The sequence below is a fragment of the Acromyrmex echinatior genome, unplaced genomic scaffold, assembly GCF_024713525.1.
Source record: "Acromyrmex echinatior isolate Ae372 unplaced genomic scaffold, ASM2471352v2 Scaffold20, whole genome shotgun sequence".
Classification (NCBI taxonomy): Eukaryota; Metazoa; Arthropoda; class Insecta; order Hymenoptera; family Formicidae; genus Acromyrmex; species Acromyrmex echinatior.
Genome location: NW_028259054.1, coordinates 1,529,752 through 1,551,913, shown reverse-complemented (window position 1 = coordinate 1,551,913; position 22,162 = coordinate 1,529,752). Strand labels below are relative to the sequence as shown.

At 34.6% G+C, this 22,162-nt stretch overlaps 1 protein-coding gene and 1 pseudogene across 2 annotated transcripts in view; both read right to left on the bottom strand.

Moving 5' to 3' along the window:
• Positions 1 to 1,311: 1,311 nt before the first annotated feature.
• LOC147906609 (uncharacterized) lies at positions 1,312 to 16,562 on the bottom strand (annotated as a pseudogene).
• Positions 16,563 to 16,700: 138 nt separating this feature from the next.
• LOC105146162 (uncharacterized) overlaps positions 16,701 to 22,162 on the bottom strand; it is a 49,525-nt gene continuing 44,063 nt past the window's right edge. Inside the window, exon 5 of one of the 2 annotated variants that reach the window (XM_011056248.2) lies at positions 16,701 to 17,418. In XM_011056248.2, the coding sequence (XP_011054550.2) occupies positions 17,194 to 17,418 (225 nt within the window). In that variant the 3' untranslated portion in view covers positions 16,701 to 17,193. The remainder of the gene's footprint in view (positions 17,419 to 22,162) is intronic. The other variant, XM_087416340.1, reaches the window with a different exon arrangement.

The window sequence follows — 22,162 nt, the reverse complement described above, 5'->3', positions numbered from 1 at the left end:
TGACATGTGATGAACTTTTTACAAAAGTAAGCAAGTAGTGACTCATAATCTGAGTGTAAAATAATCAGTTCAAACTCAGTTTCACTTGTGTACTGGAAAGCAATTATATAGTCTATGGAAGATGAGTAATTGTGCTCATTTCAAAACGCCTGCGCACAATTATCCATCTTCCATAGACTACAGTTGCCTGCCGCATCTGACTCGATATGAAATATGATTATTTCAACACTTCTTAATCAACTTAATAAAAAAACAGCTCGAAAGACACACATAATAATATACTTTAATAACGTATGTAACTTTAAACCAATAAATTAAAAATATGGACTTACCACCTTATTTTCTGAATGCTGAAATAACAAGAAAAAGTATGTTTTCATTTTTTTGTCTTTCACTGTTTATCAACTTACGTCATATCTTTTGTGGTTATAACCATGGTGGAAATAAGATATGCTATTGCGCAGATATTCTTGTATATTTTTGCTGGCCAATGAAAGAGCGACACTGAACTGAGCCATCTTGGGCAATTCAAATGCATATAATAAGGAAAGATTCATGCAAAGAAAGTGGAATGATAATTACAGTGAATAAATGTTACAAAAAAAGATATATTTTTTTAATTTCAGCAAGAACAGAGAATAACATAAAATAATTAATCAATAATAAAAACATTTAATGTAATAATAAATAATAAAAGAAATAATAAAAAGAAATTTACATTTAAAATATAGTAACTTTATGATTTGTAAATTTCGAAATTTTTTTATTGCGCTTTATTCTTTGGTTTTTTCTGCAGAAATTTGTTTATTGATGATTCTAAGTAGTTACGTATGTAAGTACATGTACGTACTAAACATAACAATACCTCTCGCGGAATCTGTATATTTTGTATTTTTTCCTGAGTCTTATTGACTACTGTTTTGAACATCCATGGATCTATTCGAATAAAAGTTCCATGAAATAACTAAAATTCGATATTCATCGCTTTCGCTACTTCCATATAAATGGGAAGAAGGACTAATTAATCGTCCTCTAGAAATGTAGTTAATCCAGTCATTTTTTGGATTAAGTAACATTTCAGTAGGCGTTCCTAAATTTTTATATTTATGCATAAATCTATATGCTACGTAACCGGCAATGTATTTCAGCCCTTCTTCTTCTATGACATCCACTGTATCAACTTAATGCAATAATGCCTGTTCTTGTAAGGAAGGAATATAATTCAAAGTATAGGTGGCTGTAGAAGAAAAATGAAACAGTATATATTAAAATAAAATATCTCAAGAATTTTTTTAGCGTCTTTTTCTTAGATTTTTGTATTTTTTTACATTTTTTATTCATACATTTTTAAAAATAATTTACATTTTTAATGCTAATAATAATAGTAATAACTATACCAAAATGTTTCATATACAATTATATATAATTATATAAAAATATGTATACATAAATTTGATATATTTTATATCAAATTATGTTATATATAGTTATATATAAAATATATCAATATATTAGGTGTTGGAATTAATTCGTAGCGTTTTACAAGTGATGGGAAGTACTTTCATTAATGTATTTTTTAATGCTCATGTGAAATAAATAACATTCTTTCATTAAAAAACGCTACGAATTAATTCCAACACCTAATATATATATAATAACATTTTTTTCCGAATATATGTATGTAATAAAAGCATGATCATTATTAAGAGAAAGAAACAACTTTATCAATATCTACATCTATTTCATGATTATCAAGTAACTTGTTTTGAAAATCATTAATATTGAGAATTTCACATTGAGAATTTCACTGCTTCTTGTGCAGTTTATCTTTCAAAGTCAGTCAGTTTAAAGGCTTTCGTTTCCAGACGTAAGGTTTTTGTTTTCAGAAGTAAGGCTGCATTTCTGTGTTGTAATTTCTGCATTTCCTGAGAGATATCTGCCTCAGCATAAAAGAAGAAATATATTATTAGGTGTACAAATAAGTTTCCGCCGTTTGACAAAAGACGGCACCACTAGCAAGCTATGGTTAAAATTGTCTGATGTAAAACATTATATCGTAAGGTTGGACATTTGTCAACAACATAATCTTGAAATACTAGCGATTTTGTATCAGCATCCTATATTTTTTTTGTGTGAAAATGCCGAGTTTTAAGCCGAATAAGCGTCATTTGCGGGAACTTTTGATTTACTTCTTTAATTTGAAGAAATCTGCAGCTGAGGCTCATCGATTGCTTGTAGAAGCATATGGTGAGGCTACCTTAAGTGAGAGAAGTTGTCGTGAATGGTTTCAAAAATTTAAGAACGGTGACGTCGAAGATAAAGAACGTAGCGAAAGACCGAAAGTGTACGAAGACGCGGAATTGGAAGCATTATTGAATGAAGATTCGTGCCAAACGCAAAAAGAACTTGCACTTACATTAGGAGCGATTCAACAAGCAATTTCACATCGTTTGAAATCATTGGGAATGATTCAAAAGCAAAGGAATTGGGTTCCATATGAACTGAAGTCGAGAAACGTTGAACGCCGATTTTCCATATGTGAAATGCTGCTCGTCAGGCATAAAGGGTTTTTTACATCGTATAGTCACTGGTGATGAAAAATGGATCCACTACGATAACCCAAAGAAGAGGAAATCATGGGGATCACCTGGCCATACTTCAACATCGACAGCTAAGCCGAATATTCATGGAAAAAAACTCATGTTGTGTATTTGGTGGGATCAGCTTGGTGTTGTGTATTATGAGTTGCTCAAACCGAACGAAACCGTTACTGAGGCTTTCTACCGAACACAATTAATGAGATTGAGCTGAGCACTCAAGGAAAAACGCGTCCACTACTACTCCAGGCATGACGAAATTATTCTCCTGCATGATAATGCTCGACATGTTACGGCACCGGTCAAAACCTACATGGAAACACTCAATTGTTCTACTCCACCCGCCGTATTCACCAGACATTGCCCTTCTGATTACCATCTATTTCGATCGATGGCGCATGGCCTGTCTGAGCAGCACTTCACATCATATGAAGATATCAAAAATTGGATCGATAATTGGGTAGCCTCAAAAGATGAAGCGTTCTTCCAACACGGTATCCGTATGCTACCAGAAAGATGGGAAAAAGTAGTGGCTGATGGACAATATTTTCAATAAAACATTATGTATCATTCTTTCACAATAAATGCTTAATTTTTGATTAAAAACAGCGGAAACTTATTTGTACACCTAATATTATAAAAAAGAAAAAGTTGAAGTTAATAAAAAATTGAAGTATTAATTATATTTGTTGTAAAAGCAAATTAAACAAATATATACATTTAGGCAAACTTTTTTTTAAACATTTATGTAAATAATAAGTAATTAAGAAACAGATGAAATACAATGACAGAACGTAGCAAAGTTAGGAATCATTGCAGTATTCAGTGCAGTTTGATCGCACAGCTCGATGTAGAGGTCGACACAATACATATCTGGATTAAACGAGCAATGATTGTGCAATAGGTTGTGCAACATCTGCTTCTGAAAATATATTTAATACATAAAAGAAAACAAAGTACAAGACAAGTATTGTTGGTATATATTATAAAAATTATCACTTGAAATGTTTAATGTTATAATAATTACTTTAAATGTTAAAAATGGACTATACCCCAATCTGCCAGTGGAACTGCATCACGTCTGAGTCTCGTACATTCCCAGATTTTCCAATTAAATCTTTTAATTGGAAAATATCCCACGATTGATCTTCAAATTGTACATGATGAAAATGTTCCGAACAGACACGAGCTAAACAAATCAATAATATACTTAATAAATCAATTTCAATTACATTTTATTAATTACAATATCGTGTGTGAACTATAATACAAATAATCTTACCAATGAATATACGTACCGATTTTAAGGTTAACATTTTCTTTGCACACAAGTTTCCATCTTTCGATTATTTCTGTTTTCTTTGGAAATATTAAAAAAACTAATTTTTTGTAACATTACAATCCGAAGCGCCACTACGGTCTAAGTATTAAGATGTTGAACTAATATATATATTATTCAAACGAATGAATTAATTTCAGAAATAATAATTACGTGTCGATATGGTTGTCGACATTAACGCAATTAATCTGAAATGTAATAATCCCCCCAAAATTCCCCAAATTAATCTTAAAAAACTGTAATAAACTTATTGCGAAAAAATATTGCCTCGGCCGGGAGTCGAACCCGGATCTCTTGCATTCCGTGCGAGAATGGGAGAATTCTCATCAGCTGTAATTGCAAGATGGCAGTTCTCACTGCGCAGAACGTGACGATTCTATTCTTCGAGTTAGGTTGGCCCTCGCCATTGATAATGGCGGCAACTAAAGCTGGATCGAAGATCAGAAACCTGAAACAGTCAAAAGGAACGCCCTCTGGAGGAAGGTGAGGGGATTAGACCCCCCGAATTTGCGAACAAAATACATGAAAATCACACTTTCAGATTCAGCGACTTCAGGTAGGCGTTGATCAGTCGACACAAGGGGGGAAGATCTTTCAATATATAATGGATAGGTGAGAATGGGAAGTACTTTTTGAGATAGGCTCGGAGTCTAACGGATCTACTTATGCATTCAACGCAGTAAAAAATAATATGATTAATGTCTTACCTATAATACCCGCAAAAACTGCGGGCGAATCTGTTATGCCCTTCCGATGCAAGCTATATGCAAGGTTATAATTAGATTAGAGCGTATAGAAATAACAACAATTTCTTCCCTTTTAAGCGATTTATTGAAAAACCATGGTTTAAACGAGTTGTTTCTGTAAAAGGAATCATATAGTTACCCCTCATAGAAGGAAAAGTGGTCAAGGTAAGCTTGGAGTTTAGTCTTCAACGAGTCGTTAGATAAGATCAGGAGATCTTGATAAGGCACTCTGAATTTGGGTCGACCATGAAGGGCAGCCTCTCTTGCCAAGCTATTGACTCCCTCATTGCCAGGAATACCCTTGTGTTCCGGGATCTATCAAGGTTGATAGTGAAATTGTGACGAGTGTGAGTCTGCATAGATCCTTGATCTCATAAATTAGGTTAGTTAGAGTTCTTGATGCGATGAGATGGCTCGTAGCACACTGAACGAATCCAAAAATATAGTGGTGGTGTCGCAACATCGATCTTCAATGAGGAGGATAGCTTGAAGTATCGCTCAAGCCTCCGCTGAAAAGACAGACGTTTCCGGGGGAGTTCGTCCTTAATATAGTAGTTAAGTTCCTTAGAATAGACGCTGGCGTCAACCGAAGCTCCATTTTCAGATTTAGAACCATCAGTGAATACCAGATCTTTTGAGATGTATGTGGAGGAAAGTTCCCGAAAGTGAGTCTGACATCTTGTTATTAAAGTATTTAGATAGAGATGTCATAGAGTCATCAAGTTGTACATAGGTAAAACTTTCTAGGCTAAAATTAAAAGCCAGAAGGCGATTTGAGCTTCGAATAATTTTGAGAACAAACTTTTGAGTGATGTAGTGTTTAAGAATAGGAATAGCGCCGAGGGTTTGTTGTCTTTTAGCCGATGTATACGTAACTTGTTCGATGTATTCGAAACTCTCAAAGATGGGGAAGCACCTCTCCTAGCCATAGCTCTGTAGATGTATTTGGACGACATGTATCCAACTCTTAGATCGAGTGGGTTCCTTTGCTTCAGCCATGAGGACGTTAATTGGCGTCGATCTCCTGTATCCTAAGGCAATGCGAATGTTCCTATTGATCAGCCGTCCTATTATAGCTTGAAATTCATTTTGATCACCTTTGAGTTTAAAAATTTGGTAACCGTATTCAATGGCTGATCTAAAAATTGCTCTGTATAGACAAAGAAGGAGTCTGGGGTGCGAGCCCTATTTCGTTCCGGCAAGAATGACAAAGATGTTGGTAAGGTTGCGTCCCTTTTCTACCAAAAATTTTAAATGTTCCTTACCTTTAAGTTTAGAATCTAGGGTAATTCCTAGAAAGGTAACAGAAGTTGTCCGGGGTATCTCTGAGTTATAGATCGATAGAGAGGGATGGTACGAACGTCGCAGACGCACGAGATACGAAGAATCGGATCTCTTCCTGGAGAATAGTACTCAGCGCGATTTCGAGGAGATCAAGTCCCCTGCTTCTTAAATATTCGTGAAGGTTATTCAGAGAGCGCTGAATCGAGAGCGTTTTCAACGTCACAATTTGTGCTGAAAATTACGATGTCATCTGCATATTGGAGAAGTAGCGTATCTTCGCGTAAATAATCATTAATGTTCGCACAATATACAATAGGTTAAACAGGAGGAGGCTAAGCATGGAGCCTTGTGGAGTGCTCTTGGAGGAAAGTCAGGGACCTCTCAATTCCTCATCACAGACGAACAAGATTTTCCTTTCAGCCACGAAGTTGTGCACAAATTTCCTAATTTTAGCTGGGATGCTAAAGAGCTGGAAAAAATCCTCCACAGGATTGAAGAAATTACGTTGTCAAAGGCTCCTTCAATATTTACGAAAGCGCAGACTATAAGTGCATTGTCGACGAATCCGCCTTGTATATAATTCGTGAGAATCACCAAGTTGTCCGTGCAGGAGCTCATAGGACGGAAATTGATTAGTTGGAAGCAAAGATCTGGATCAACATACCATTTCAATCTCCAATAGATAATCTTCTCCAAGACTTTGTATAGGCAGGATAACTCCCTTTCCGTTGGATTCGCGAATAAGCACAACTAGAGATTGCGACCAGTCCTCCGGGAAGATTCCTGATTCAAATATTCCGTTGTGAATATCCAAAAGTTATTTCAAATATTCCTGAGAAAGATTCCTGATAATAACGTAGTCGATTTGATCGAGCCCTGGGGCGGAGGTTTTTTTTATTGAGTTGATAGCAAGCGTTAATTCTTTCATTGTAATAGGTTTCTCTAAATTGAAGGCGATGCTTTGGTTGCAGTTAAGGTTTCTCACCTTTATTTCTGGAATTGACAAGAAATCAGGCGTGCGATAGGAGGAAGGACACAATTTGCTAATCGCCACATTTTGTGCATAACTCAGCACATGTGCATAACGCACATTCTCAGTAGATTGGGGAGACAAGGTTAATCGGCCTGTTTTTAAAGGCTTCGACAAGATTTCATAAATGAGTAGAAGGAGTCTTGCCACTGAAACTCTGACAGAATTTCCGTCACTTGCATTTTTTAGTCCTTCTCAAGATTCTTCTGCGCTCTGAGACTTCGCGTTTGTAAGCATCAAAGTTTTCTGAACTGGAAACGCGATATTACTTCCTATTAGGCTCCCTGCGTTTGTCTACTGCTTGTTGGCATTTTTGAGTTCACCACGGCGGAGGCACGTACTTATCCTTAGCAAGCTTGGAGGCCGGAAATTTTAAACCTGGTAGAAATAAAGAGTAAACAGCTTCTATAATATAAGTGATGAACCTTCCATACCTAAGTAGCACATCGCCTCTGTCGTGTAGAATAGTGTGCAGTGGCTTGTTCATGAGCTTATTGTAAAGTATGTTTTTTTGCTGAGCATCTAGTTTAATTTTGTAGCGGAACAGCATTCTGGGCTGAACTTTAGAATTTAGTCGTATTGTAATTAGGTAATGATCGCTAAGAGTGTCTGAACTAGTGATGCAGTTCAAAAGAGTGAATGCGTTAGGTGTTGCAATGACTAAATCCATGATCGAAGTGTTATCACTAAGAGGAATTAGAAGAGTAGGATTTCTATCATTACAGATAAGAAGATTGTGTTGGTCTAAAGCCTGAAAGAGACTTATGCCTACGACGTCCGTTGAGGAGCATCCCCATTCTGCGTTATGAGAGTTAAAATCGCAACCATGATAATAGCATTGGTAAGACTAGAAATATAACCAAAAAATTGTTGAAAGAATGTAGAAGGCGTATTCCTGCTAGAATGTCTATACAAGTTGATAATAGTAAATGGAGTATCATCGATATATATTCTTATCTCTATCAGTTCAACCGTGGAATGACTGAGAAAGGAAAGATCTAGAGAGTCATATTTTAGTATCTTCTTGATAGCTATGACGATGCCACTTTGTCCAGGAATGCTGATATCTTTTCTGACAAAATTATACATTTTAAAACATAAGGGCGTATTGCGATCTTGGATTCTTGGATGCACCAGATGTCGAAGATATTATCCGGAGAGTGAAATTCAGGAAGCTCCCTTATTACGAAGCCCCCTGCAGTTCCAAGAAACTATAGTGGAATCGCGATAATATTTTGTGAAGGAAGTCTTAATGGGTGCATTATTGTGTATTATTATGTAAGGGGGTATTATTATATTAATGTTTTATTGATGGTACCAGTTAGAACTTGGATAGTAAGTTTGTGGGCCTCCAAATGAGGAGTTTGAATAATTATGTGATGTATATGTGTGCTCTTGTCTTAGCATGTGGTTATCCCAGGAAGGTCTAACATTATTCTGCATAAAGTTAGTAAATTATCTAACGAAGTTGAAAGTATTAATTGGATGTTATCCATTACAGGATCAGGCTCACTTTCTCTGTTGTATTGCTCACTATTATAATAGTGATCGTTAGATGAGTTATTATTATTAAGTGCGACCCTATTATCTGAGAAAGATGGCAAACGTCCGTAGGGACGGACAAGATCTGATATCTATCATCCGGCCTGGCGACAGGGAGGTGTGTTGCTCTTGTTTCTGTGTTGGCTCATAGCAGGACTTGCATGACCAAAGCTTGAGCGCATGTGAGAGGTTGTCGATCTTTTACCTTGAGAGTCCATATTATCAGAGGAACCTCCAGAGACGAGGTCTGAATATCTTTGATAGAAGCGAAGCTGATCTAGACATTCGAATAGGTAGTTATTGAAGTTGGCATTACTCTCAGGGCTGCAAGTGTTGCTCTTACGAGGCAATAGCGGGAAATTGCGGAAATTATTGTTAAATGGGAAGTTATTTGAAAAGGAAGGAAATGCGGAAGAGTGTGCTTGATTATCCCCATAAAGTCTCCTTTTAGCCTCAATCATTGAAATGTTATCAGTGGCTGCGAGTGCTTGAATTTCTTTTTGTTTGATAAAATGTGGACAGGCAGGTGAAGTGGAGGAATGATCCCCAGCACAGTTAATGCACAGCGGGGATAAATCTTTGCGTTCACAAACTTTGTTTTTACCATGCGGATCCTTTCCACACAGCCTGCATCGGGAACAATGCAAAATTTGCTAATGTGTCTGATTCTAAAACATGAGAAACAAATTTTAACTCATAAATGAAGATATCACATGCACGTCAAAGTATAAAGTAACGTCTTGGTAATACTTGCCCAGAGAATTTAAGGTTAATGATCGTAGAGAGTGTGTATTCAACTACGCCATTTTTGACAGTGCGCCTATTCAATCATTTAAACTCAATAATTTTACTGGTGGAGCGTAAATCCGTCTTTAGTTCCGCATCCGATACCGAAGTGGGGACGTCTTTAATAATACCATATCGGAAGACTTTATGCGACGGAATATATGCCGTGTATCCGAGTTTAGCTACAGGGTGGGCCATCTATTGGTACGTTTTTGAATTTCGTCGTATGGCAACACCGAACGAGCTACAGACCCGAAATTTTGACAGTTTATTAGTCATACCGTCCGCGGCACGAAACAACATGTTTTCTCTTGAAGAGCGTTTTGAAATTTTAAAAACTTATTTTCAAAGTCAGTGCTGTGTCGCCGAAACTGTACGAATTTTGAAAAGAAATATGGGTCGTGATAGAGCACCCACCGAAGGAGCTATACGCAAATTGGTGAGGAAAGTTCGTGAGAAAGGGATGTTAGTGGATGACATTATATTACGACTGTTTTGAGTGAAATTGGCGCCGAGGTAGTCCAAAATGTCATTAATAATTGGGGTGACCGAATGGCATACTGTAAGGCCAGTAGAGGGAGCCATATGAACGAAATCGTTTTTCATTCTTGACGCGGATACTTTTAGCTTCACAACAAAAAAAAAATTAATAAAAAATATCAATGTATGCTCATTTGATCGCATTTTTAAAAACGTACCAATAGATGGCCCACCCTGTAGTTCAAGATGACTCACGAGGGAATTGGCGGATATCGCATTTCTATAGTTATCTTACCTTTACCAATTTTTCTCATACTGTTTATTAATGATTCTAGACACATGCTTTTTCAAGATAACCTCGTATGCCGGTTCAATAATATGGTCCTCTCCTACCTGCATGTGTAAACACAACAAAGGACGCAGAATCTAACGATCCGTATCTGTTGTTGAACGACTTAGAGGAAGCTGCATTTTTAACTTGCGAGCTGTGGCCATTTTTAGAAGATGATGCAATATTATCTCGAACGGCCCTCAAACTTTTTTGTTGTGGTGTGGATGAATCTTCCATGGAAGTGCTAGTGCGCTTTTTGGAGCCACGATCAAGAACTACGTCCATAGACATGGGCGATTCGCACGAATTCACGGAGACAACATTTTTGGGGCCACCCGTAGTCATGCTACTTACGAATGATTCGAAGTGGTCCATAGAAACAGTTTTAGTATCCGAGAGAGTTGAAAGGAAGGGAAGGGATCTGAGAGTCCTGTGAGCCGCTCCTCTCCCCCCCACGTCCGCGGGGCCGTTCATCGCCCTTAATCTACGTTAATCGTTACAAGTCACGCGCTTGAGATCGGGAATTACAGGGCAAGGATTATAAAGGAAGGACAGATACTCGGATAATCCGACCAAGGAGGAAGGCAATGTATGTCATACAAAGGATGGATGATGTAACAACATGACAATGAGAACACCCGACGTGGGAAACAATCACACGCGTCGCGATCTCAAACCGGACTCCAGAACGTGACGAAAATGCGTCCTAGGAACGAACATACATTGTTATTTTCATTATGGTTATAACTTAAGAAGATGACCTCCTACATAAAAATTTCACTACGGTGATGTCTCCATTTATTAGAAAAGTATCAAACCCTCTAGCATGAGCACAATTACCCGCTGCACATAGTTCCCCCACTTTCCCCTATTCGTGGTAAAATTCATACAAACAGACCTTCGATATATCGAGTATACACATTCCTACGTAGATCAGTTTGTTGAACTTTAATTCAAGTTTACGAATTTCTATTGCTATCAAATTTCTATTGCTATCAAATTTTCAGAAAATACATTTCTGCTGTGAAAATTCGGCTTCGCGATTATTGCTTCTGCGCCATATCATTCCATTGCCTTAATAATTTTACGTCGATGTGATTACGCACGTTATCCATGGTTTTGTCGAATACTGCATTATTCATTAATTTAAATAAATTTTTCTCAAAATCATTCTTCGCAAGCATTCTAAATTTTGTATTAAGTTCAATGTAATCGCGAAGCCATGTGATTGTGCGAATTGCAATACGCGATGAATCTTTGTTACATGAAGATCGTGACGCATGCACTGCTGTAAGTTGCGATAATGTATAACGTAATGTTTTTTGTCATACACAGTCGCTAAAAGTTTATTCTGTTGCTTGCTAGGTGGTTTATCATATGTTGGACAGAATGGCAGGTCAACGTGCTCATCGATGTGCAGACGCTCCGGATATTTTAAGTCGACCTCAAGAACATAACTTGTGAGTGAATACTGAGCAATTGCTAACGTCAAAGTCCGAGATGTTTTCAACTCATCAAAATTTAGCGTATGGTAACGATTGACACATCGCCCATCCGTATTAACATCGAAGTACATCAAGTATGTAGAAGGTTGCGACAGCTCGACTGTATATATTTGTTATTGGTTCGCGCGTACCTGCTAGAATATTGACTAAGACCGCCGCGTATAGCGCGCTCGATAAACATCCTTATCGATGTCAGTGAGCAGTTCGAAATTTATGCGTGTATGTTTCAGCATAGCGTCCCATAAAACCTGGTAAAGTATAATAATACGCAGAAATCGAGATCATAACTTTCAATACATTTATCGCGAAAATTTTTATATGTCGGCTAACAACAACACGTCCGTTTTTAAATATAGATCGCTGTATTCACCCAAGGTTTGAACAGAGAATTGTTACCAAATGTTCACAGCATACGCATAATCACTTTCGGATACCGTCACTGGATACTGTCACCGGTTAAGGAACTGTAGAATGATTCGCGCGGTGGTAAATGCGTATCCTGCAGCTTGTCAGCGCAATCAATGTATGGAAAAATCCCTTTTCATGTCAGTAACTCGAAGTTTTCTTCGGATTTTGAAATTTGCGTTGTAAAATTCGAAGTTTATTTTTATGCTATTATAATTTGTCAAGACTAGTACTTAAAAATTTATAAGAATCGATGAATCGTAATTTTATTTCGCGAATCTGATCTTTCAGTGGTATCTTTAACATTTTTTGTAAATGATATATATTTTTCTTTTAGTATTAGTAATAATTCTATACTGCCTTCATATGCTGTAGCTATTTCTTTGATAATAAAATGTGAATCATAAATTGTGGAAAACTATGGGAATAAAATATGAATTTTTATAATTTAAATTGCAATTTTTTGAATGTGCGAGACCTCTGTAATGACCGGTTAAATGACAATGATTGCTTACTCGATTATCGTCTAGCGCAAAAGACTTTTCGGACACATGACAATGCGTCGCGCTGCGTATTGTCTCTCACTCTTCGCTCGACAAAATTTCCATGGGAAACATTAGCTGCTAAAATTTTTTTTTACAATGTGCTAACTTCAGTTTTTCGACGAACCATAAAACGCGATCCGAATCGCGACAAAATTTTCAATATTTTGATGGTGAAGTCGTACGAATAGCGCACGTAGTATCCTATGCTAAATACTTGATGATGATGTTGATATGTGCGCGTAGGTGCTTTATGATCGCTATCAGTTTTTTTGAGAATGCATTCTAGATCAGCGTAAACGACAAATGAAATTCGTTCCTTCTTATTATATTTGTAAAAACTCAAGCACTCAAGATTTGTCGTCACTCGGTAGTCGGATAGCGCAATCGTTTATCCGTCGGCAATCTATGTGTGACTGCAATCTCTCGTTGGAATGAAAATAATGTAAACATTGCTACAAATAAAAATAAATAATGTTAATTTTTTTTTAAAGAAGAATTTACTTTTGTTAATCATATACTTACTGATTGCAAATGTACTTTTGACCATGATGTTTACTCAATTGCGAGCTCATGAGCCGCAGACAGATTCTTAATCCGTACGAAATGGCTAACATTAATTTAATTTTAATTTAATTTAGTTTATTGCAAAGCTATATGAAAAAGACATTTTATCAGAATAATAAACATAAAGTATGATATAATAGATCATAAATTAACATAAACATAAGTAAATAGACAATAGTAACTTGAAAATGGTTAGGTCAGTAGAATTGCTGTTACAAAGCCTACCAGTAACAAAACCAGAATAAGACAACAATGCAATAAGAGGTAAACTAATAGCTGAAATCATACACACACGCATAAAATTCACACACGCACATACACCCGCAAAGACATCAATTACATCAGTCTCGTTTAAATACTGTGAGTGATGCAATGAAACGCGAGGCAGCGGAACGAAAGGAGAATAGAGAAGGAGAGGTTTTTATTGAATCAGGAAGGGAATTAAAATATTTGACAGAGGTATAGGAGAAAGCGGCACGGAACTTAATGGACCGATATAGGGAAGGATAAGTAATCTTGGTCTGGTGGCAAGAGGATTAACAGAGGAATGATGCTCAGAGTTCAACTGAAAGAGATGTCGCAGATATAGAGAAGTATTGAAGTGAAGGAAAGAAAATATAAGACAGCACAGGTGGAGAATAAAACATTGCTTAAGCCAGCCGGATCTCTGGCAATATGGAGATATATGGTCATATTTGCAAACACAATAGGAGAAGCGGAGACAAGAATTTTGGATACACTGTACACGATTTAGCAGATGTTGGTTAAAAGCAGGAACGTAGATTACGACATCAGCGTAATCAAATAGAAAAATAACAAATAATTGAGAAGTGAAGAGTTTTTGAGAGCAGGAAAGGAAATGGTGAAGGGGATATTATTGTCTCGCGGATCTTGCAAATATAGTAAATCGAATCGTGTTTCTCCTTTCTATCGTCAGCAAGTCGTATCGAGAGAACGTTTAGCATTTTCTGTCCCTCAATACCGTATACATTAATGGACATATCATTGAAACATTAGAATTTCGTTATGTCTTTTAACATTATAGGGAATTTTATATTTTGGAAATTCAGCACCATCATATAGTGTGGGTAGGAAGATTCGCGTTTCTTTCGGCTGAGTACAGAGCGGCGATCACTGACTGAACATGTATCATCCATTGACGTTAATTACCGCTCTCTTTTTGTCTCATTGTCTCTCACGGCACTTCGAAGCGACATTTCACGCGCATTAAATTACACTTATTGATGTTTATTATAAGATTCATGATTCGCGACAACGCCCACCTATTGTCACGTTCTTGAAACTTCTCGAGAGAGAACCTAACCCATGCCAACATTCGATGACATGCCACTCGTACCACTCACCCAAGTTCGATGTTTGAAAGAGTTCATAGTTTTTAGTATTAATATTTTTATTGGCACGTTTAACACCCACGTCGCAAATTCGCCGTTAAATATCATATTCAATTTTATACAATTGTGTCTTTCTATTGTGTCTTGTATTCGCTCGAGCACTACACTGCTGATGTTTTTTAAAAATCATCGCAATTCGATATAGACCGCGTTAATTACCGCACCGTTAAAATTCGATCTTTAAACGCTGCATCGATCTCTCGCCAAACAAAAGATCTTTTTATGTTATTGTCATTGTTATTGCTAGTGCTCGCGTAATCACTACCAAAATATAGAAATCGTCTTTCTAATTGAGTCTTTGTACCCTCGTGCAATTGTAGCGATTAGAGATTGTCTGTATCCAGTGGAAAGCCGTGGACGCTTGACATGATTGCATTCTTCAAGCTGTTTAATAAATTCATTGCATTCTTCTATCCACGCGAAACACTCCTTCAAGGTAGTAATTTGATGGGATCGCTTCAACAAATCGCGCTCTGCTTGACTAAAATCTCGATCCATGTTTACAACGATTTATTAATAGTAAGACAAGTTCGCTCTCATAGATTTCAACGTATTATAATCTGGCATATTTTTAGACTGAATTTATTTTCGTCTGTAACTCCCTCTTTTCAGAATAGAGCATTATGCGCTCATTTTCAAAGTATGCTTAAAAAAACGCTCCACCCTCATAAAAATTTATGAAAATATCATTCTATTGAATTTCACTTTCATTTATACTTCTACTAATCTTGATATTGCAAAACATGCTCATGTTTCCTTCCAAAAAAGGATAAACATTCGAGGCTCTTTTATCAAGAGAGGGAGATTGTGTTTCAATATCATCGATTTCGATAATAACCAGATGTTGGCACTCAATCGATTAATTATGAAATTTGGTCGTATTTATTTAAAATATTTAATGTTGTTTCAAGAAAAATTACATTATGCTATTTTCGTTTTATGATCATTTTTTGTTTTATTTTTTGTTCATGATAATTTTCTCTTTTTTTAATGTTTTTTATTGTCTTGTACGTGACTACAGTCCCCAATATCTGTGATGTTTTACTGCCACTTCGCATGATGTCATAAATAAATAACAAAAAATAAACATTTAATAAACGTTATATAAACGTTTAAAAAATATTTTTTCAAACCATTATTTCAAATAAAAATAAATTCAAAATAAACATTAAATAAACGTTTACACAATGTTTTTTTAACCATTTATTTCAAATAAAAAATTATAATGTAAAATAAACATTTAATAAACATTAAATAAATATTAAATTAATGAATTTCGAAAATTAATTGTGAAAAATTAATGAGAAATAAACATTTAAAAATATTTAAAAATGTTGTTTGCTGATTGGGTCGGAGCGACGTTTTCGAACTCAACCAATATAAGAACGGATTGTGAATATCGGCCGATATAGCTATACTATAAGTAACTATACTATAAGTAATTACAGTTATTTATTTTATAGAATCAAACGATGTAGATAAGTAGAGTGTATAATAACACCTGAGCCGTAAGTAAACGCTGTATCGAGAAAAACATGAAGAAAGGTCTATGTCAAGAAATTAATTAAAGTTGCATGAAATTAAAGAAAAGGTTAGATAGCTCAATATATTTTCTTCTCATAAATTTTATAGTGACTAAATGAGAATCGTCTTTATTTTTAATCCTGTTTCTCGCACTTATTTATTCATTTAACTATTATTTAATTTTTCGTAACTAAAATGTAATTTATAAGTAGTAAATATTGAGCTATATAGATTCTTTTTTTAATTTCATGTGACTTGAAGCGTTCTTCTGGCTTTCTCAATATAAACTGTACTTCATATGCGTTCCGACATAGACCGGTCTTCATACTTCACGCAAAATAAACTGCTTTTCATTCATTTCTTGACATAGACCTTTCTTCATTTTCGTTTTTTTCGATATAGTACCTTTAACGATTCAGGCATCGATTAAAATTTTGTTCTTTTGTTGTTCAATCTTATAATATTTATGCTTCTTATTCGATTTTCACATAAAAGTATATATTACTGAGAAGGGAATTATATTAGGAAATATGACATTAAAAATTAGAAAGTTGTTCTAATACAATATATATATAGTTTACTGTTAGTTTTGAAATATTAGCTCTTGAAACTAATTCTAAAAATTTATTTTTTACAGTTAATTTTCAATTGGTTTGTTGATTATTGAGACAGCTATTATGTGTGTAAATATTCTACTTATACGTTTTTGTGTATAATCTGCTTTCTGCATGTGTGATGTACAACATTTCCAATATTGTGAATCTATTGCACAAATTATCAGAGTACAAGGTTAAGCTTTCTTGAAGCAATTGGAATACTAACGAAATTAATTATGATTACATTACTGATAAAACCACGCATAGTCATAAAGAATTACATAAGAATTAATAGTAAAAATATATAAGAATTGAAGATACATAGAATTAAAAATTTAAGAATTAAATTTAAGAATTAAAAATACATAACAAAAAAGAATTTATATGCCAAATATGTCTGTTAATGCCCCTACGATACAAAAGCTGCAGCAATATTGCTGCAACATGCAAATTCTGTGCTGCAAATTCTGTGCTGTATAGGTGATGTTGAGAACATGAAAATTATCTTTATTTAGGTGCAGACGCGACTGTTTCGAGGATTTGTTTCTCTCTGGACAAAAGAATAATTTTTTTGTTGTATTTTTCACGAAGGCTTTGAAACAGAAATAATTGGGTTTCATACTCTTTCTTGAGATCAGCGTTGAGTTGCATCGCTGCGTCCATTTTACTAATCATTGTGTTATGCCGATCACGTTCCTCAGAGATTTTCTTCTCCATGTTATCGACTTCAGCCTGCAATATATATCAAATATAAATTTAAAAGTACGTTCTAAAGCAAATAATACGTACTACCCGTAATAGTGCGTAATATCACAGTAATATCGCAGTAGTATTGCAATATATCACAAATATTATATATTATAGTATAATATCACAGAAATATTATAATATTGGGAGTACAAATTAGTTCGGTCCGTTTTCCAAAAGATGGCTCCGGCTGTTGTGAATGGTTCATAGTGACAGCTGATTTTGACATTTTCAGAGAGGTTAGACATCTGCTGATAATATTCAGTTTATATCGCTTTGAGTTTCATACAAAAACCTTGATTTTTACTGTGTTTGAAATGTCGAATTTTGTGTTAACCAAGCAGCATTTGCGGAAAGTTCTAATTTTCTGCTTTAATTGGAAGAAAAGTGCAGCTGAAGCCCATCGAATGCTTGTCGAAATTTATGGTGACACTGCTCCAACTGATAAATCATGTAGGGAATGGTTTCGATGTTTCAAGGATAGAGATTTCAGCGTTGAAGACAAGCCTCGCTCTGGACAGCCAAAAAAATTCGAAGACAAAGAAGTAGAGGCATTACTCGAAGAAGATCAGAGTCAAACGCAATAAGAGCTTGTAGAATCATTCGGAGTAACTCAACAAGCTGTTGCTGCACGATTGAGAGCCATGGGAATAATTTAAAAACAAGGAAATTGGGTGCTTTATGAACTGAAACCGAAAGATGTTGAGAGGCGATTTTTCACTTGCGAACAGCTGATTCAAAGACAACAAAGAAAAGATTTTTTGCATCGGATTGTGACTGGAGATGAGAAGTGGATATTCTACGACAACTCCAAGAAGAAAAAATACTACGCTAAGCCCGGTCAATCGTTGCCATCGACCTCAACATCAACACCAAAGCAGAACATTCATGGTTCGAAGATCATGCTCTGTATCTGGTGAGACCAAAAGGGTGTTGTTTACTATGAGCTGAAACCTGGCGATTCCATTACGGGCGATCGGTATCGGCTACAATTGATTCGTTTGAGCCATGCATTGCGAGAAAAACGATCAGAATACGAGCAAAAACATGATAAAGTTATTTTTCTTCATGACAACGCTCGGCCTCATGTCGCAAAAGTCGTAAAAAAATATTTGGGAACGCTCAAATGGGATGTTTTACCGCACCCGCCATATTCTCCGGACATTGCTCGTTCTGATTACTGGTTGTTCCGAAGGATGCAGCACGATTTGGCAAGTCACCGGTTCATTTCTCCAAAATTGGATCGCCTTTAAAGACGAGTCATTTTTTCGAGATGGGAAAAAGTAGTAGTGTCCAGCGATGGACAATACTTTAATTAATCTGTTCATTCATTTTGTTTTTAAAATAAATGCATTTTTGAACACAAAAAAACCGAACTAATTTGTACTCCCAATAATATTTTTATGATATGTCACAATAGCATTGCTGCAATTTATCATAGTAATGTGGCAATATAACATATTAAGGAACAGAATGACATATTATATATTACAATAATTAATAATGTTTCTACGATGTCTACTTAATGTCAAAGACGTTATTAAGACGTTAATTATTAAAATATCACAAAATTATACGTACACACATATGTAGGGTAAAGACAGCTATAAAATGTTAAAACAAATATTACTCCGATATAAAATGCATATTAAGACTTAATTGACACATGTACATTTATCATACATATATATTTGTAGTGGTATTTCTTGGGAGCAAAATATTTTGTGTATCACGTACACTTTGAGCTAGCACTTATTGACCTCATCCCCATAATCGACTCACCATTATAAATATGCCTCAGCACTCTACCACCAACATTCCTCGTGAATGCCCCCATAATCACTTGCCCATGTGGCTCTTAAGGCATGTTCACATTCTTTCCCTTTTATTAAAAGGCCAATACACTTATTATTTACAGCTTACAATACAAAATTCTTATATCTAGAATTCGGTTTAACAACTCGTTTTGATTTTGGATCTCGCACTTGTTCATTCGCTGTCTCTGACTTATCTATCTCGACATCATCACCTTCTTTTACTGAAATTTCTATTTTACTGAAATTTCTGTTCTTTATTATCATAAATTTCATCATAAACAATATAATATATTATAGGACTATATATATATATATATAGGACTATATATGTGTCATAACACAAACTGTAGACATCGAAGCCTTAAACGGAATATTTTTCGCAATAAGAATTAATTATTTACAGATTTTAATATGTCATTCAACATTATTAAGATCGTTTCAAAGATGCAAATAAGCATCAAAAGTTTGTTAAATTGCTAGTCAATTTAACTTATGATATTACTGCGGTAGTTTAGTAGAATTAGCATTTTAAGACCGAAAAATCATTTCGGCGTTCCTAGGGACTATATATGTTATATTGTTTCAATTGAAGATAATTAAATGTAATTGGAATTTAATATTTGTAACACTAGTAACACAAGAATTAAATATAATAAATATATCGACGATCATTATTATTTTCTATTTAAGGGGATACTGGAGTGACAGCCAAACTTAATCGATATCGATAGTACAGATTCTTTAAATTCAATCCAAATAAAAAAAGGTCGATAACAGTGACATCTTTATTCATTTCATTAACGTTCCGTCTTAGTCGAATGCATACACCTATCCTTATCTAAAATGTTGCAATCTCTCTCCCATCTCTTGCAAGATCAAACATCTACTGCTGGACACAAGTACTTCTTTTACCATTCCCGAATCTTCGCATTTGTATACACGTAATTTGCAGATCGATATGTATCTTTCTTTTTAAGCTTTCAATTTTAATTTAATAGACTCAGTATTGTTTGTGCACGTAAAACCCTGGGTACTGAACTGTCGTTTTATTTATATATGCTGTAAAACTTTTGTATTAAGGAAATATCTACGTCAGCTTATGAGTTGAAAAAAATGTAAGTTTTTAATTTTTCTTTCGATTTTAAATATAAAGCAGTATTTGGAGATATGGTAGTGACTCGGTGCTAAGTAAGATAGTACAACCCTTATAGGATAGTACTACTGAACTAGGAGGCACTGTACTACAGCACTACAGCATTATTGTACCATTACACTACTGTACAAAAGTGTTCAATAATTCTGAATAAGATAAGATATATGCTATATCCGCGTTTCGGCAAGATACAAAATATAGGAAACGAATATGCATCACAGAAACTAACTATTAAGAACTCTATTTAAAAAAAAGTGCTTTCAGAGATCTACGAGCACAGCTCTGATCGAGCTGAGCATAAGTGACGGATTTCATTTACATATGCCTCTTTATAGAGATCCGCGTTTTCTCTTTACAAAACGAGTTCATCTTGCGGCGGTACTGCGTATTACATCGCTTATTTGGCGGCGTCTATAGCGTACACATCTGCAAGCGCCATAAAATCCATACGCAATATGGATTCCGTTTTGAACTGCTATGTAGAGATAACATGTAAATCTCGTCTGGATAATAAGTTACTTGTTCAGAGTAAGAATAAGATATAAAACTATGTGAAGATCAGTACATTGTGTTGGAAAGAAGAATACCCTGAATTGTGATTTGGATTCACAATTAAATTTTCATCTGATCATTAACGAGACGATAACAAACTGCGCAATAGAAACTTTCACGCCGTCATAACTGATCCTTGCGTAACACACACATACAGATACCAAGATAAAATAGAAAATTTGAATTAAGACCATTCACAACTGCTTCCTGGAGAGTCAACTCTTGGATGTAGTGAATACAAAGGGTAAAGATCTAGTCGAATCTATTATTCTTTAAAATTTGGTAGAGATTTTACATAATTTAATTTAATTCATTCTATATTTATCTTTACCAATTTGTGGACGGAATATTAGTGTATTAAATATTTATGCAACTAAAGGCGACATATTTTCAATCTAATATTAATTATTAGTTTTTGCCAATTAATTGCTCAAATGGTAAAGTATTAGGTGTTGGAATTAATTCGTAGCGTTTTACAAGTGATGGGAAGTACTTTCATTAATGTATTTTTTAATGCTCATGTGAAATAAATAACATTCTTTCATTTAAAAACGCTACGAATTAATTCCAACACCTAATACTATACCAAAATATTCTATGTAAAATTTAATATTACCATAAAATTCACTTAGAAAATTTTCACGATTTAAAAAAAAACTTCTAAAAAAAGAAAATATATTTTTGTCATTAATTATATTATATATTGTATATAATGAATTTGCGGATGAATATAAAATTTGATGATACATATATATTTCTCGGATTAACTAATCTAAAATATTTAATTAATATTCGATATTTTTCTTTTAAAATAGTTTAATAAACACGGATAATAGGTTTGTAAAATATAATTGAGGATTGAAAACACCCAATTGATGAGAACATATAATAAATAAATTCTACAAATTTTATTTATCTTAAAATTGTTTATAGTTGTTCATGATATCATTAATTTATTTATTAATATGCTCATTTCATTATATTTATTAACTCATTTGTATATTTGAACGAAACAATTTAAATATAGATGATTTATATACAAATAAGTTAATAAATATAATAAAATGAGTATATTAATAAATAAATTAATGATATCATGAACAACTATAAACAATTCTAAGATCAATAAAATTTGTAGAATTTATCTATTATATGTTCTCACCAATTGAGTATTTTCAATCAAAAATTTTTTGATTAAATCAAAAGC